This window comes from Onychostoma macrolepis, chromosome 22 (assembly GCF_012432095.1).
Source record: "Onychostoma macrolepis isolate SWU-2019 chromosome 22, ASM1243209v1, whole genome shotgun sequence".
NCBI classification, from domain to species: Eukaryota; Metazoa; Chordata; class Actinopteri; order Cypriniformes; family Cyprinidae; genus Onychostoma; species Onychostoma macrolepis.
The window spans coordinates 23638603-23657726 of record NC_081176.1 but is presented as its reverse complement, the minus strand read 5'-3'; the positions used below and the strand labels follow the sequence as shown (position 1 = coordinate 23657726).

At 37.4% G+C, this 19124-nt stretch overlaps 1 protein-coding gene across 3 annotated transcripts; it reads right to left on the bottom strand.

Moving 5' to 3' along the window:
- Nucleotides 1-2339: 2339 nt before the first annotated feature.
- LOC131530026 (afadin- and alpha-actinin-binding protein-like) lies at nt 2340-18978 on the bottom strand. 3 transcript variants are annotated; one of them, XM_058760071.1, is made up of 12 exons: nt 18660-18978; nt 16510-16656; nt 11941-12144; nt 11757-11867; nt 11530-11665; nt 9701-9776; nt 9404-9584; nt 9146-9293; nt 8931-9061; nt 6304-6477; nt 6104-6215; nt 2340-6009 (listed from the first exon to the last, which is right to left on the bottom strand). In XM_058760071.1, exons 2-12 carry the CDS (start codon nt 16630-16632, stop codon nt 5948-5950), a joined length of 1458 nt encoding a protein of 485 aa, XP_058616054.1. In that variant the 5' UTR covers nt 16633-16656; nt 18660-18978; the 3' UTR covers nt 2340-5947. The 3 variants fall into 3 exon arrangements, with proteins under 3 accessions (XP_058616054.1, XP_058616055.1, XP_058616056.1); XM_058760072.1 differs by having other exon boundaries at nt 18773-18978; XM_058760073.1 differs by lacking the exon at nt 2340-6009 and having other exon boundaries at nt 6096-6215.
- Nucleotides 18979-19124: the final 146 nt, after the last annotated feature.

The window sequence follows — 19124 nt, the reverse complement described above, 5'->3', positions numbered from 1 at the left end:
CCTCCAAACATGACAAGTTGAGTTTTTAACCAAACAGTTCTATTTTGGTTTCATCTGACCATATGACATTCTCCCAATCCTCTTTTGGATCATCCAAATGCTCTCTAGAAAACTTCAGACGGGCCCGGACATGTACTGGCTTAAGCAGGGGGACACGTCTGGCACTGCAGGATTTGAGTCCCTGGCGGCGCAGTGTGTTACTGATGGTAGCCTTTGTTACTTTGGTCCCAGCTCTCTGCAGGTCATTCACTAGGTCCCCCCGTGTGGTTCTGGGATTTTTGCTCACAGTTCTTGTGATCATTTTGACCCCACGGGGTGAGATCTTGCGTGGAGCCCCAGATCGAGGGAGATTATCAGTGGTTTTGTATGTCTTCCATTTTCTAATAATTGCTCCCACAGTTGATTTCTTCACACCAAGCTGCTTACCCATTGCAGATTCAGTCTTCCCAGCCTGGTGCAGGTCTACAATTTTGTTTCTGGTGTCCTTTGACAGCTCTTTGGTCTTGGCCATGGTGGAATTTGGAGTTGGACTGTTTGAGGTTGTGGACAGGTGTCTTTTATACTGATAACAAGTTTAAACAGATGCCATTAATACAGGTAACGAGTGGAGGACAGAGGAGCCTCTTAAAGAAGAAGTTACAGGTCTATGAGAGCCAGAAATCTTGCTTGTTTGTAGGTGACCAAATATTTATTTTACCAAGGAATTTACCAATTAATTCTTTAAAAATCCTACAATGTGATTTTCTGGATTTTTTTTCTCATTTTGTCTCTCATAGTTGAGGTATACCTATGATGAAAATTACAGGCCTCTCTCATCTTTTTAAGTGGGAGAACTTGCCACTGTGTATATATATATATATATATATATATATATATATATATATATATATATATATATATATATATATATATATATATATATATATATATATATTATTATTATTATTATTATTATTATTATTAGGGGTGTAACGATAGATGTATTCGTATTGAACCGTTCGGTACGAGGCTTTCGGTTCGGTACGCATTACAAACCTAACGATTTGTTGGAGTAATCCTAAACAGCATATTATCCTATTAGATGAGATTAGTGCGCGTGCGCATTTTAGTGTGCGTTCTTTCACTGCATGATTCAGTCTTTTAAAATTAATTTAGAATGATCACAAAATTCAAGATATGGGGGCAGAAAATGTATATATTTACATAATTTCATATAGTTAATCAATGTCAAAGAAGATTGCCATTTTTTCTCTCCAAAAATCTGCATGATTACAAATGATGATCAAGCAAGAAGTTAATTAAGAGACTAACAATTCCAACAAAAATCAATCGCAATGACTCACTTATTAACAGTGACTTGCTGCCACTTGCTGGCAGTTTTAATTTCACATTTAAAGTATCTTTTAATTTTTGTAATTTCAGACATCAGTTGTCAACATTTTATGTTTAAAATATCAAAACATTATTGATGCAAAATCCAATGATAGAGAGTGTGTCTCGGGATCCCAGGTGTTGTACGGTCAAGGTGCTCTCTGGTCTAGGGTTTATCACAGTCCATCAAAAAATACTTCAGAATGACCATGGCACTCTTGAGAATTAAAAAGCCTTTATTATTAAATGGCTACATCCAAAAAGTCTAAAAACTCTCCAACATGTTTTGCACATGCCTTATTCAGGGAGAGCAAACAAGCAGCTTAGCACAGGTGAAAGCAATGTCATTCATTAAGTCATCTGATTCACTGAGTGTGTAAATTGTTGTCTTTGTAAATGTGTAAAACTATAGAGAGTTGTTGGTCACATGACTATGATCAGATGACTTAATGAATGACATATTTATGCATTTGTAACTGCAGGTTAAAGCATTACATGTCCCTCTGAGCTGCATTAAACAGTGTGTAAAGGCATCTAAATCTAAATTTCCTCTGCATTGCAAAGATGAATTTTGTCAATACTGACTTAATTTGCTTGGTAACAGCCCAATGGTCTTATTGACTGATTAAATGTATTTAAAAAAAAATGACTCAAAAGGTGATGCACACTTTTAGAAAAAAAAATGGCTTTATAAAGGTAAAAAATGCCCATAAAAGGTAAAAAACAATTTAAACTTATTAGAAAAGATTAGTTGGCTACATGACAATAAGCTACATCAGCTGGAATACTTCAAACCAGAGCTATATTTGTTTTATATGCTGCTAAGAAGACACACCAGAAGATGGGTCAAGTATAGCTCCATCATTGATTAAAGTAAAAAATTAATTTTAACAAATAAAAAAAATTGTAAAAAACTGCAGAAAGAAATGCCAGAGAAATTTCCTTGATTTTTCTTTCTTTTTGCTGTATCGAAAATGTACCGAACTGTGACACCACTGTATTGTATCGAACCGAATCGTGAATTTTGTAAACCGTTATACCCCTAATATATATATACACATAGTGCTAGTTAAGCTGAATTGGTTATCTGACCGTGCTCCTCCAAACCTTTTTAATAAAACATCATATGTGAAAACGTTAAATGTTTCTTTGCATTTAGAACCCTGTGACAACAGGGGTACTATTACCCTGTTTTTGTTTTTTTAAATAAGAAACTGTTATTATTCCACGAGTTACTTTCTTTATTTGAATAAATACTGAATAAAGCATTTTGAAACACTGTGTCTTATTCCATAGCACTGCAACTTTATAAGCTCATTTCTTAGTATGTTTTACATCTAAAATACATTCATTTTAGAATCAGTTCTTAGCATATTTAAGTATGATAAGTTGACTATATTAATTAATATATGACTATATTAAGCACTCTATCCACATGCAACAAGAAAACTTTGTGGTTTAGGAGTTCATATAAACAATGATGGTGCACATTGGTCTACAGTGATAATTTACAAAAAAATCTAAAAATATGTGAAATGTAGGTTCAAATGCAAATACACAATGCAATCAGTGGACAAACTATTTGATCTAGATTAAAATGCATTATTCTTTACAACTTAGATTGAAGGGACCATAATATACAGTATATTCAGTAACAAAAAATAAGTTACTAAAAATGAACTGTGGGCAAGCCATAAAAGCTGTAACTAATAGAACTACAACATATCAAAAACTAGAAATATAAAGAGTTAATTTCTTTTAGCAAAACACAATATGAATATGGAATTTCTAAATAAAAATGCAAAATGTTTCAAAAAGATATTGATGATGATCAATAATCAATCTATATGATGATATTTAAACAATGCTTTTAAAACGAAAAAAATTCAGAGGCTTATAATATTCAGTAGTCTTTACTCTTACAATCCTATCATAAATTGACACACAATTCTGCTTAAAGGGGTGGTTGACTGCTTTGTTTGTAGGCTTGATTGTGTTTATGGGGTGCAGTCTGACATGTCTTAATGCTTGTTTTTTTTTTTTTAAAGGCCTTATTTTTCACATAATTTACCTTTTATTTTACAATGCTCTGTCCCTTCTCCTATGAATGCTCTGATGATTTTGAAATACACAATGAGCTCAGATTGGTTAGCTGTCTTATTGTGTTGTGATTCACTCAACTGCCTAGTGCACGTCAAGAAATGTCACACCCCTCACCTCAGAATGCACTCCAGTTGTATTGTAAACAATGGCGTTTCAATATTGCTTATCAATTTGAGCCCGACTGAGACCCAGATAATATTAGTGAAGAAGATTGTGCTGAACCTGTGCAAGCACGGCTCTTACAGGACATTTCAGAATGGCATGTTTTTTTGTTTGTTTATTGTTGTCTCATACTTCAAGATACGTTATTTGTAAGTGCTACTGCTTATGTTAGCTTTTAATATATGGTTTTATCCCGATTAAAGCTTTAATACAGCAGAATACATGATTGCATTGTAGCATTTCTTTAAAGCAAATTTTATTTTGTAAAAGAAGTGTTTGCCAGCAAGTATTGCTCGCTACCACAGTAACTGTGTGCGCGTCCATGTTTAACGCTTCTCGTAGCTATGTGAAAAATGTCTGTCTGTCTATACACAAAGTGTATAATTGGAACACAGGTCATTGATGGAGCTGATGAGCTGAATCAGGTGAGAGAGAGAGAGAGAAATGCAGAGCGTGTGCAGAGCAAGGGGAAGCAAGGAACAGGATTAAGAACCGCTGCTTTAGAAGATTGATTTTGAAACTTGTGAATCCGTTTCATATTTTTTGCAATTCATATACAGTGAATAGATTTTTTCGTACACCCCTAGTTTTGACGGCATGGCAGCAACTATTCCTCTTCTCTAAAGCAGCGCAACATGGCCTGCCCCCTTTGTCGCATGTTCCCGGGAGCGGGGTTTATGTAAATGTCTGGGATTGTGATGTCACCAACCCGGGAAGAAGTTCACTGTTGTCCCTACAAGCCATTTTTGTAGGCATTAAACTGCCATAATTTAAAAAGATATCTCTGTTTGCATTGAACTTTCAGCGTCGTAACTTTGCAGATAATGTTTATGCTCAAACAGCAACATTACACACTAACTAAAGTTAAAAAAAGTGAAATCACAATCAACCACCCCTTTAAAGGTGCCATAGAATGGAAAACTGTATTTACCTTGGCATCGTTGAATAATAACAGTTCTGTACATGGAAATGACACACCATGAGCCTCAAACACCATTGTTTCCTCCTCCTTATGTAAATCTCGTGAATGCAAAAGACCACTGAAAAATAGGCTAATCAGAACATAACACCGACTGTGACGTTACAGTCGGGATCACTAATATGTATGCTCCCAACATTTGCATATACCCACCCATGTTCTAGGCCAGCCGCCAGTCGAACCATCAGAAGTTCTGCAGGTATTGTGAAGAAACAAGCAAGGATAACAGTGAAAATGGTAGATCATGGAAATAAATGTTATGTTCCAGGCTGTGCAGGGGATGTGAAGCGCACGGATGGGTTGGTGGGTTGGTGTCGACAAACTATTTCCCCGTCTAAATACTGTAAAGCTGATATAAAGCCACCTAAGTTTATATCAAGCTGATGTAAAGCTGCTTTGACACTATTTGCATTGTTAAAAGCGCTATACAAATGATAGTGACTTGACTTGACTTGTCTGTATTCAGAAAGACACGGAAAGCAAATAACGCGTTCTAATAAAATAACGCGAGCCACTAAAGGGACATGATTAGCGTATTGCTAGCGGTAGCCTATTACATTACAGTACATAAGATTTCACTTACTACATAAACAGAGTAAGGAGAGATGAATGAGGATGATGGCGAATGATTTACAGATCCTGAGCACCACTGACAAGCATCTGATCTTGTAAAATGTGTGGTAAGTACTGCCGCTCCATAGTATAAACAGAGTACGTGCGATCGTGAATCTCGAAAGTGAAAGTGAAACTAAAAAGCGATCAAGCATTCGAAAGCAGTTTCAATGCCCCGCATATTAATAGCGGCTCCCTGATGCCCTCGTTTTATTTACAGTATAATTACCCAACGATATAACTGTGAGAGAGAGTATTGAAATATACATTTTCCCTGTGTTTCCTTCCTGCTGTGTGAGCTACTGAAATGAGCAGCACTGTGAAACAAGCCAATCAGAGCAGAGCTCAACATTGCGCCGCACTGTGAAACAGCCAATCAGAGCAGAGCTCAACATTATTATTCATGACCCTTCCAAATAAGGTAATAATAGACCATTTCATTCTAGGGACAAATCCAAGGGTTGTAAATGGACATGTAAAACCGTTTCTGGAGATTTTTTGCCCTTACCTAAGCCACATACCTTCTATGTAGATATCAGAGAACAATTTAAAATATTGTATAAATGCATTCTATGGCACCTTTAATATTCATGTCCATATGCTGAAAGTTCTTCATAAAGATACTTGCAGACTTCATTCACATTCATATTGGTTCCCGGTATCTCTCCTCTGGTGTTGGAAGAAAAGTAGGTTCATTTGCAAGCATTTCCATGGATGAGACTACAGATGAGATTTGCTCACTTTACCAGAAATTGAAATGAGCTTCTCTTCACGACCAGAATCTGACAAAATCAGGAAATTTGGAAAAAATTCATCAAGATTAGTTTTATTTCAATGAGAAATTAAGATAGTAAAAAGGATAAACTAATTACTCACGCTTTGAAAATTCATCAGCCATGCGACTTTGTGGTTTCATCTGGTCTGCAAATGTTGTGTTAAGAAACTGATGTTTGAGCCACATTGCACGATCATCCTCAAAACACTTCCTCTGAAGAGAAAAAGAAAAATGTGATTAAAATCAAGATAAATTAAGAGCTGAATTCAGAAGTACGCTAAAACCAATTATAAGCCAAAACCTCGTGGCCCAATCTGATGGCAGCCTCTGTGAAATTTCTCCTTTCCATTTCAAAGTTTTTCCTCTGTTCTTCAAACACTTTCCACTCTTCTTTCAAGCGTTCCTTCTCTTCCAGCATGTAAGAATCATTCAGAACAGCTGCAGTCTCCTCATCACAGGGAGTGTTGAGCTGTTGCTGCAAAAAGTCAAACAATATTCATATTCTCTTGCTCTGGTGAAGCTGGTCTACACTCTTCAGGCCAATTCAAACTACACAGACAAACACCAACAAATGGCAACAGACACGTTCGTTGGATTTTGTCTGATCCATGTGTTACCCCTATTGGTGTCTGCTGGCATTGGTCAGCGCTTGCTTTTGCTGATTGAACATTGTTGGATCTTGGAAGTGATATACTGTACTCAGTCAGCTGTTGCCGTTGTTTTTTGATTATTCAAATATTTTTTTCACAATAAGAAAAAATGGTTATTTTATGAACTGTTCACTGAGAGGTTCTTTGGTGAACCAGAAATGGTTCTTCTATGGCAAAACCCCTTTTGCAACCGTTATTTTTAAGAGTGTAGGAAAGCATCTCTACTTGTGTTTGCTTGTGATTTTAAAGTGATGGTTCACCCAAAAATGTCAAGGTATTTATACTACTTATTTTAAATAGTGGAAATTATCTGCACCTTCGTATTGTAGTACATTATAAAACATTATGCAATAATAAAATATTGAGTGTAAATTATATTTTTAATTCAAATTATTAAATGGATGCTACCATACTGGGACAATATAAGCCATCCCTACAACTACCCGATGTGATATGAGATTTAAAAACGGAGGGAAAAAAAGTTTGGCAAAAGGTGGAATCGAACCATTTCAATCTAATCGATTGCGTCAAACCATAGACGCTTTACCATCTACAGCACTGGAGCTGTTACTAAACTATCGTCTTTTGTAGTAATCTTACGTTGGTGGATGGAGTTAGTGTAAATAGCCTCTGCCAACAAGGCAAAGAGTTTATTTGTGAACTGATGTTAAGCTGTTCTTTTTAATAGTCAACTTATTTTCGGGTCATCGTCATGAAAGCTGTAAACACTGTCATAGACACAAAGATAAATCTTTCATTTCATCAAGCTGAATACTCACTAATTGACAGTCATCATGTTTTCAGGCCATTTCAAGTTTTATTTAGACGTGACACAAAGCAGTGCTATGTAATGCCTGGCTCACACTACAGGATTTTTTGACCGATTTAGCCCCGATTTCCCCCTTTCCCCATCTTGTTGAGCACCTCAATCGGTCCCAATGTTCGGCGTGGATTATCTGGTAATGTGAGGCGTTCACCGATAGAACTTTGCACCTCCTGATCCTCTAGCACACAAATCGGGGCCGCCCCGATCATATCAAACATGTTTGATATTTAGGATTAAAATCGGGGTGATGATGGCTATATGATTACATCAGCACTTATAACAGCCAATGCGAGACCGCAAAACAGCTGCTGTACGGCTCCGTTTAATAGTGGAGACGGAGGAAACTGCTTCTTGAAGTTTTGTAGTAACACGATTGTCTGTATAATGTGTCGAACACGTATCACAACCGATAAGGAGAAAGAGAAGCGTTGGGGTGAACATACCGGGTGAGTGAAAGCTGCTAGTACGCTAGCTATTATGTAAACATTGCTGACAAGCTGCTGCGTGAGATCACGTGAGGCGCTCCCTCTGGCATGATAATCTTAATAATATCTTGTAGTGTGTGATGCGCCACGAATTTCAAATTTTGTAGTGTGTGCATGTTTAAGATTTGAGGTAAGATAATCTGCAAAGATTCTCCTTATGTGTGTGCTGCAACCAGATTTCATAATCGGTTAGGATGTTAAAACTCCTGTAGTGTGAGCCCGGCTTAAGCGAGTGAATTGTTTACTTACTTTATATTTAGTCAATTACGCCATCATTTTCTTCATTCAGCCAGAGCTCGCATGAAAACAATAGGCGGAATTTATCGCATGAACCAATCATATCTTATTATAGCGTCATGGAGGCATTGCTTCCTCTCACGTGACTTTCCCCCATTCACTCTCAATTACCCCCCACTAAACCCACGGCATGCTATGGGGTCTCTGCTGTAAGTCAATGGGATGAAGGGAGGCAAGCCTCCGCAGTAACTTTACCTGTGGGTGTTGCTGTTGGACAGTGTTACTTTATAAAAACGAGTGACTTTTAGACTTTTAATGTCATATTTAGTCAAATTTGCATTGTTTAATTTTTGTAATAACAATTATTTTCTCATCCATTTTTTTTTTGAGGAGACACTGCCTCCCTTGCATGTTCTATGTCAGCAGTAGCACGCGCATGCATCACGGTACTCTCGATAATGGCAGCAGTCTGTCCCAAAAGAGAAGAAATTGTTAAATAAAGTCATTATTTTTGTTTTCTTTGCACATAAAAAGTATTCTCGTAGCTTCATAAAATTGCAGTTGAACCACTGTGGTAGTACCCTCAGAGAGCTCTTGGATTTCATAAAAAATATCTTAATTTGTGTACGAAGATGAACGGAGGTAATTAATGATCGAATTTTCATTTTTGGGTGAACCATCCCTTTAAGCATCAATGACACTGACTTAAGGAAACTGTGCCTCTACTTACTTGGAGAAGTTGCTGTTGAGTCTGAATAAACTCTTTGCACTGCTGGATTTCTATTTTGAGCCTCTCCATCTCCTCTTCATGGAGTTGTTTGTAGATCATCTCTTCACTGTCTCCATCTTGCACCATGAATGCTTCAACACAAAATACAACACCTTTCACTGTATTTTTATTTTTACAATAAGTTTGTGTGTCTAATAATGAATGGTATCCTCTACCTTGGCTGTCTAATCTCTCAACATGGTGCTTGAGTTTCCTCCACTGCTGACGAATGCTGTTGGTGAGTTTCTCCCGAGCATGATCACATGACATATCAAGAGGTCCTTTCAAATGTTCATCGTCATCAGAATTTGTCTGCAGAGTCGACTGAAATATGATTTTTTTTTTTTTTTTCAAAATACCATTAGCAAACACAAACTGTATCATGAAGTTTTTAGTGTAAACTGGTTGTTATGGACATGACAGTCATACTGTACCTGATCCATATCATTGCTTTGCTTCTCTTCCTTTTGGCTTAACTTCTTTGAATTTAAAACCCCCACCATTTCTCGTTTCATTTGCTGAAGCACCTTCTTCAGCTCTATGTTTTCCACCATTAGCTCCCTCTGACGGTTATCAAATTCATTGAGAAGAGTTTTGTACATATCTCCCTCATGTCTAAAAAAAAAAACATAACAAATGTCTAAAGTTGTCATATGATATTATAGTGAAGGGGAACTATAAATATAATGATTAAAACACCAACAAACAACCAAAATGATTATGTATTTTACCTGGATTCAGTTTTTCCAGTTTTCCAAAGACATCTCCTACCATCCGACCTTCCAACATAATTCAAAACTTCCATTCCTGACACAAAGCAAAAATTATTTTCAAAAGATTTTCAAATGACATTAGGGCCACTAAATAATTACAAATTTTCATTTTTGGGTGAATTGTTTCTTTATGCAAATGAAGTTGTGAGTGAACTTCACTGATTTTGAGTGTATATCAGCATGAGCAAATTCACATGAACGCTATTCCTGTGAACTTTATAATTATCAAAGTCCAAAGACAAAATGTATTATTATTAGAATGATATTAGAATGATTTTTGAAGTATCGTGTGACACTGAAGCCTAATGCTGAAAATTCAGTGTTCTTTTTAAAATATATTAAAACAGAAAAGTTATTTTAAATTGTATTATTTTTTCACAATATTACTATTTTACTGTATAAGTCTTACAGATGCCAATAACACAGTATATTCAGTTTGTTATTCTATTAAGAGGTATTTTACAGGGGTCATGACATGGATTTTTTATTATTTTAATATGTTCCTTGATGTTTACTTATAATGTCAATAAAGTTTTGTGCACAAAATAATCAGACCCTCTGTCTGAAACGACCTGTTTTGATTGGTTAACGTCATTGCATAGGAAACAGTATCAATGCCTCCTCGCTATTGCATTTGAGTGTTTTGACAGAATGATCAAAATAAATTCATTGTCATTTCCAGACAAAGCATTATGAAATAATTTACCTATGGTTTGTGAGGCAGCTGCAGTCAGATCTGGTACCGCTTCATCTTCACAATACAACACTGTGCATCATTCACAATACAAAATGCTCCGATCAAACCAAAAAATAAACTATACACTTGTTCCTTACGCTAGGATCCTTCTGATATCTGTACAAAGATGTGAATGCGCTGTTTAAACCAAACGTGTCAAAGCGAACATTCTTTCACTTCATTTGTCCTATTAACAACAGACCCAAGTGAGTGGACCATGTCAGAAAGTGAACATGCATCTGTATACTGTATCCAATGTAGACATGATAGCGGCAGTGAATGTAATTTCTATTTGCTTTTGACACGACGCAACACGACACGACACTTGCATTCAGTGTAATCAAGTATCAAGTCATTAAAGGGTTACTCCACCCCAAAATGAAAATTTTGTCATTAATCACACAGAACAGCGTACACTATTTGCATCCAGCAGATATTCTCCAAAATGGCGCTACGCCATTGAATTGTTGAATAAAGTCGTTGTTTTTGTTTTCTTTGCGCAGAAAAAGTTTTCTCGTCGCTTCATTAAATCCAGATTGAACCACTGATGGCAGATGGACTATTCTGATGATGTATTTCATACTTTCTGGGCCTCGACAGTGGTACTTACTTGGCAGTCAATGGGACAGCCTCCAGGTTTTCATCCAAAATATCTTGTGTTCCGAAGACGAACGAAGCTTTTACGGGTTTGGAACAGCATGGGGGTAAGTGATTAATGACAAAATTTTCATTTTGGGGTGCAGTAAACCTTTAAGCACCAGAATGCCAGTGGGCGGGGCTTATGGTGAGAAGATGACTATTCATCGATGCGTTGCTCTGGAGGCAGTGTTTATGCAAATGTTTGTGCTCGGGTGACGTCAGCTTGCACCTCAGATCCAAAATGAGCCGTTTTTGGAGCTTGACTAAATAAATGCTTTGTTTATAATGAGGACGACGCTTTAAGATATGAAATTTCCAGGATGTTTTAATGGTACGAACACCTCTTATATGCCAAAAGATCAAGGCAAATTTGATTTCTCATGTCATGACCCCTTTAAGTAATACATATTACCTTGTTTATTTTCCTTTTTGGCAATGAGTAGTTGATTGAGGCGCTCCTTTACTCTGTTGTGCTCCCTTTCTCTTCTCTTAATGTCATGGTTGTATTGTGTGGCACGACTTGCAATGATACCCTGCAGCCTTTGTACCTATTCAAGTAAAAAGCATATTTGATAAAACAAAACAAAAACAAAAAAAAACAGTACATGACATCACAGCTTTCTTGTTCATTTTTCATACCTCTTCTTTTGAATCTTTTAGGCAGTTTTGCAAAGTCTTTAAATTTGTTTCCAGGTGACGCTCTCGCTCATGCAAGCGAATGTTTTCCTTTTTCGAAAGTTCAAGCTGGTCCTACAAAACAGTGAAAATTCATAGTAAAATAAAAAGTAAAATAAAATGTGTGATTAAAAAAAAAAGACCAAACCTTTAGCCTGGAGTTGGTGAGATGTTGGTAGTGGAGGTCACTGCTGGACTTGAGCTGCTCCACCTCCAGGTCCTCCATCATTCCAACAGCACGACGGTGTAGCTGAAGCAAGTCATATATGTTGTTTAGGGCAACTACAGCATCCAGATCACGAATACTGTCTGAGTTTTGGGAAATTGGTGGAAAGCACAGGGACGAAAACTCCTGTGAATGTAAAGAGTGGCAAGTCCATTAACAATACGAGATTCAAGTTTGTTCTTGTTTACAACCTGAATTCCGGAAATGTTGGGACGTTTTTTAAATTTGAATAAAATGAAAACTAAAATAATTTCAAATCACATGAGACAATATTTTATTCACAATAGAACATAGATAACATAACAAATGTTTAAACTGAGAAATTTTACAATTTTATGCACAAAATGAGCTCATTTCAAATTTGATGCCTGTTACAGGTCTCAAAATAGTTGGGACAGGGGCATGTTTACCATGGTGTAGCATCTCCTCTTCTTTTCAAAACAGTTTGAAGACGTCTGGGCATCGAGGTTATGAGTTTCTGAAGTTTTGGTGTTGGAATTTGGTCCCATTCTGGTTTCCAGCTGCTGAAGAGTTTGTGGTCGCCTTTGACGTATTTTTCGTTTAATGATGCACCAAATGTTTTCTATAGGTGAATGATCTGGACTGCAGGCAGGCCAATTCAGCACCCGGACTCTTCTACTACGAAGCCATGCTGTTGTAATAGCTGCAGTATGTGGTTTTGCATTGTCCTGCTGAAATAAACACCATCTGGAGGGGAGCATATGTTGCTCTAAAACCTTTATATACCTTTCAGCATTCATAGTGCCTTCCAAAACATGCAAGCTGCCCATACAGTATACACTTATACACCCCCATACCATCAGAGATGCTGGCTTTTGAACTGAACGCTGATAACACGCTGGAAGGTCTCCCCTCTGTTTAGCCTGGAGGACACGGCGTCCGTGATTTCCAACAAGAATGTCAAATTTGGACTCGTCTGACCATCAGGGGTGAAAACTCGTCAGGGGTGAAAAAGGTGACAAACCAACCAGTAGGAGGTGCTTTGAGAGCGGCAGAACCAGCGGTTTCCCAGATAACGGCTGTAATCTAAGCAGCTGCGCTCATGAACGCTACTTTATCAGATAAAATGAAAGTGCCATCAAAACTGTTCTGAAGACAGTATGTTCCCTTCAGAGATACATTCATATAAATCACCCGCTTTTTGAAACGTGCAGTGCTCATGTTTATTCAACGAAGTCAAACGCCACAAATAAATCAATGTATGGTAAACACTGGTAATGTATATCGGAAATGTGTTTAAAAATCATATCACCGTTATTGAAAAAAATTATATCGCGATACATATTTATATTGAATTATTGTCCAGCCCTAGCTTAGCGCTGCCTCCACTTGAGTGATACTAATATTACTGTACATTAAACGGTATGCTTTATTTGTAGGTCGAACAGTTCTCAAATCGACTTCATGTCAGAGTAATAACTTACTGATATGTGAGACAAATGTTAAGGTCGAGACTGAGGAGCATTTTGCAAAGGGTAGCGAACTAATGTAGCAATAACGTAACTTACAATCTTCATAGCTATTGCAACAGCAGCCTCACGCAAAAAAAATAAATAAATAAATAAATAAAAAATAAATAAAAAAACAGCAGCCTCACGCGGTAATCACCATTTATACTGGAACACCATAGTTTACAGCAGATACAAACACATTCCGTCCCGCTCTACAGTGAACTTAATTTAGCTAGCTACAAACAGGCTAATCTAACCACCAGCATAGCCCAATTACTTCAAAATTAAGTTGCTTGCCGTTAGCTTGTTCCTTCACATTTTACGTAGCCTCTGGAAATATGGACAGTTGCCTGCAGCGTCTAAAAGTTAGGCTTCAGGAGTGAGATTGGTTGGATGAGGGAGAGAACATTACGGTAAGCTAATCAGAGGCAGAGTAGGGCGGGTCCATTCCTTTGACAACAGAGGAAAAAAACACCACAGGTGACGTGACACAGATGACTCGCAGATACGAACCAACCCCCCCATTTTTTTTTTTTTTTTTACAGATCTACACGATTCATGTGAATGACCTATTTCAAGGTGAAAACGGCGAATTTCGCCGAAAAATGACAAGTTTGCACCCCTGACCATAGAACACTTTTCCACTTTGAAACAGTCCATTTTAAATGAGCCTTGGCCCACAGGACACGACGGTGCTTCTGGACCATGTTCACATATGGCTTCCTTTTTGCATGACAGAGCTTTAGTTGTCATCTGCAGATGGCACGGCGGATTGTTTTTACCGACAGTGGTTTCTGGAAGTATTCCTGGGCCCATTTAGTAAAGTCAATGACAGAATCATGCCGACGAGTGATGCAGCGTCGTCTGAGGGCCCGAAGACCACGGCCATCCAACAAAGGTCTTCGGCCTTGTCCTTTACGCACAGAGTTTTCTCCAGTTTCTCTGAATCTTTTGATGATGTTGTGCACTGTAGACGATGAGATTTGCAAAGCCTTTGCAATTTGATGTTGAGGAGCGTTGTTTTTAAAGTATTCCACAATCTTTTTACACACTCTTTCACAGATTGGAGAGCCTTTGCCCATCTTTACTTCTGAGAGACTCTGCCTCTCTAAGACATCCCTTTTATAGCTAATCATGTTACAGACATGATGTCAAGAAACTTAATTAGTTGCTAGATGTTCTCCCAGCTGAATATTTTCAAAATTTCTTGCTTTTTCAGCCCTTTGTTGCCCCCGTGCCAAGTTTTTTGAGACCTGTAGCAGGCATCAAATTTGAAATGAGCTCATTTAGTGGATAAAAGTGTAAAATTTCTCAGTTTAAACATTTACAGTGAGGAAAATAAGTATTTGAACACCCTGCTATTTTGCAAGTTCTCCCACTTAGAAATCATGGAGGGTCTTAAATTGTCATCGTAGGTGCATGTCCACTGTGAGAGACATAATCTAAAAAAAAAATCCAGAAATCACAATGTATGATTTTTTAACTATTTATTTGTATGACACAGCTGCAAATAAGTATTTGAACACCTGAGAAAATCAATGTTAATATTTGGTACAGTAGCCTTTGTTTGCAATTACAGAGGTCAAACGTTTCCTGTAGTTTTTCACCAGGTTTGCACACACTGCAGGAGGGATTTTGGCCCACCTCCACACAGATCTTCTCTAGATCAGTCAGGTTTCTGGCCTGTCGCTGAGAAACACGGAGTTTGAGCTCCTCCAAAGATTCTCTATTGGGTTTAGGTCTGGAGACTGGCTAGGCCACGCCAGAACCTTGATATGCTTCTTACAGAGCCACTCCTTGGTTATCCTGGCTGTGTGCTTGGTCATTGTCATGTTGGAAGACCCAGCCTCGACCCATCTTCAATGCTCTAACTGAGGGAAGGAGGTTGTTCCCCAAAATCTCGCAATACATGGCCCCGGTCATCCTCTCCTTAATACAGTGCAGTCGCCCTGTCCCATGTGCAGAAAAACACCCCAAAGCATGATGCTACCACCCCATGCTTCACAGTAGGGATGGTGTTCTTGGGATGGTACTCATCATTCTTCTTCCTCCAAACACGTTTAGTGGAATTATGACCAAAAGTTCTATTTTGGTCTCATCTGACCACATGACTTTCTCCCATGACTCCTCTGGATCATCCAAATGGTCATTGGCAAACTTAAGTCGGGCCTGGACATGTGCTGGTTTAAGCAGGGGAACCTTCCGTGCCATGCGTGATTTCAAACCATGACATCTTAGTGTATTACCAACAGTAACCTTGGAAACGGTGGTCCCAGCTCTTTTCAGGTCATTGACCAGCTCCTCCCGTGTAGTTCTGGGCTGATTTCTCACCTTTCTTAGGATCATTGAGACCCCACGAGGTGAGATCTTGCATGGAGCCCCAGTCCGAGGGAGATTGACAGTCATGTTTAGCTTCTTCCATTTTCTAATGATTGCTCCAACAGTGGACCTTTTTCACCAAGCTGCTTGGCAATTTCCCGTAGCCCTTTCCAGCCTTATGGAGGTGTACAATTTTGTCTCTAGTGTCTTTGGACAGCTCTTTGGTCTTGGCCATGTTAGTAGTTGGATTCTTACTGATTGTATGGGGTGGACAGGTGTCTTTATGCAGCTAACGACCTCAAACAGGTGCATCTAATTTAGGATAATAAATGGGGTGGAGGTGGACATTTTAAAGGCAGACTAACAGGTCTTTGAGGGTCAGAATTCTAGCTGATAGACAGGTGTTCAAATACTTATTTGCAGCTGTATCATACAAATAAATAGTTAAAAAATCATACATTGTGATTTCTGGATTTTTTTTTTTAGATTATGTCTCTCACAGTGGACATGCACCTACGATGACAATTTCAGACCCCTCCATGATTTCTAAGTGGGAGAACTTGCAAAATAGCAGGGTGTTCAAATACTTATTTTCCTCACTGTATGTTCTCTACGTTCTCGGGTTGTAGATTCTTCAACTAGATTCTTCTTCTTCAAACTCAAAAGACAAGTTGCAAAAAAGAAAAAAAATTGTGCCTACCTGATTGATGTATAGAATGCACTCAGAGATATTTTCTTCCGTGCAGAAATTGCTTGAGACATTGAAAGAGCTTAAAGGCAGAGGAGGCATGACCGATGCCGTGTAGAGTCTTGAAGGAGACATTCTATTCAATAATGCCTATATGTTCTAGAAAAGAATGAGAAACATAGACATAAATATTTAGCTGTTTAAAATAATGCATAGTCAGAAAATGCACTATTAATTGTAAAGATTTGTCTCATGTACATGCGGTACTGGTTCTGAGTGAATGCGAATACTGCTCTAAATTAGGTTAGGAGGGGAACCTGTCCTTAAAATAACTTTCCACAGTATTTTGAGTCGCCTAATCTTTCCCTTTCCTCACGAGACTTTGGTTATCTGGAGCGCCGGCTAAAATCTCGTACTTTCCTCACCTATGTGCTGAAAACTTGAATAATATGCCAAATGCAACTGATTTGCCCAGAAATAATGTTGTTATTTACTCAGCCTTAGCACTCCAAACCTGCTGTTACCACATTTGTCAAGGATAAAAAACAGTAACACTTTAGTTTAGGGACCAATTCTCACTACATAGGGTTAGGGTTACATAGTTTCTTATTAGCATGCCTATTATTACCATATTGGCGCTTTATTAGTACTTATAAAGCACATATTCTGCATGACCATATTCTACATCCCCAATCCCACCCAATACCTAAACAACTACCTTACTAACTATTAATAAGCAGAAAATCAGGAGTTTATTAAAGCAAAAGTCATAGTTAATGGCTTGTTAATAGCTGATTGAAAAAACTAAATGAAATTAACTAAATGAAAACCCTAAAAGTGTAGCCCATATGACTTTTGCACAACATTCAAAGTCTGAATTATGAAGCCCAGCGATAGATTTCTTTAAAAAACAGATGGAAATTTAGGATAAGAATTTAAAATTGTTCCCTACACCAAAATTCCCTACAGTAAAATACAGTATAGTGCCAAAAATCAGGTTTGAGTTCCGAACATTTTGGTGATGAAGCATGTGAGAACTAATGATGGTGACACCTAATGTGACATGATGTGTTAAAGAGAAGCATATTAAGACCGTATAATACAGAAGCATATTAAGACACACAAAATTATCATATTATGATTTCAAAAGACTTGGAATATAATGCACAAGCCATATCTTTTTCACTCTTAAAAATAAAGTTTCACATTTTTTATTTTATATTTATTTATTTATTTTTGCTGTGATGCCATAGAGGAACCATTTTGGTTCCCCTAATAACCTTTCAGTGAACAGTTCATAAAATTAAAAGAACTGTTCTTAGTGTGAAGAACATTTAAAAAATCTAAAAGAACCTTTTTCAACTATAAAGACTTTTTGTGGAATGGAAATGTTCCATGGATGTTAAAGGTTCTTCATGGAACCATCAATGCCAATTTTAAAAAAACTCTATTTTAATAGTGTATAGCTATTTCCACTGTTTTCAAAAATAAGATTTTACTATTACATGAATGGGAAACTATAAAACATTTAATAAAACCCTAAATTGCTTCTATTGTCCTCATTTGTAAGTCCTTTTGGATAAAACTGTCTGCTAAATAACTAAATGTAAATGTAAATTTCATTCCCTGATATTTCCATGACTGTGGAGGGAAAATAAAAAATAAAAATTAATTTAAAAAAAGAAAAGAAAGTAAAAATAGGGCACAATGTACCGTATTAATATTAGTATCATATTTATTTTTTGCAGGTGTTTTACTATATTACATTTGATATGACAGTTTACCAAAGGACAGTGCATGCAGATTGCAGACTCCAATGAAACTATACAACTATACAATAAATAAATAAATGAATGAATGCATGAATGAAAAAAAAAAATTAATTAACTTTAATTCATTCTAAATATATGTGATGAGACAGAATGCTTATTCCACTAAACGACTTAATATAAAAATCCATGAAAAGCTAGTACACACCAAGAGCACTCCATGATCAGATCTAAAGTAGGTTAAGGTGAATAGAAGGATTTCTGCACTAGGACGCCGAAATTACACAAAATTGCATGATGATTATGCGCCATAAAAGCGTTTCAGAATAACATACAGATGTCGTGGTTAACAAATGAGGACTTTAAGTTGCAAACCATCAGCGGTTCACTTACTGCGTATCTTTTGGCATTCAAGAGCACTCGTGAGGTTTGCCAGCTTCATTTCCCGACATTCGACACGGATTGATACATATTTTCCAGATAATTTGCGTAATAAAGTATCTTACTGTGGCACGTCGTTACATTGATGCAGGCGCCTTCTGCAGCACAACCTTGAACGAAAACACTCACAAGCGAATGCGTTGCCATGCAACGAAAACGAGGGCGTGTCATTGGCTTAACTCATGCACCCCCGCAGAATATCCACCAATAGGCGTCGTCGCAGTCCATGCAGGAGCTAAACACTATAGGTTAGTACAGTAATAAAGTTATGTAATTTATTGTGATATAGTGATAGTTTAGTAACTAGTGCTAAAATATAGTCTATCACTGCAAAACTACATATTTATAAGAACATTTACATCAGACAAATCAGTTTGGACATTTTATTCCAGCATATCTACTCTATACAAACAATGC

Bases quoted from the DNA above. Each gene is read 5' to 3' on its own strand.
- LOC131530026 (XM_058760071.1), bottom strand. From the start codon at position 16,632: ATGTCTCCTTCAAGACTCTACACGGCATCGGTCATGCCTCCTCTGCCT. The intron at 11,868-11,940 runs GTTTGGTCTTTT...ACTGTTTTGTAG, and splicing joins TCACCAACTCCAGGCTAAAG to GACCAGCTTGAACTTTCGAA. The intron at 9,062-9,145 runs GTAGAGGATACC...TTTGTGTTGAAG, and splicing joins TGAGAGATTAGACAGCCAAG to CATTCATGGTGCAAGATGGA.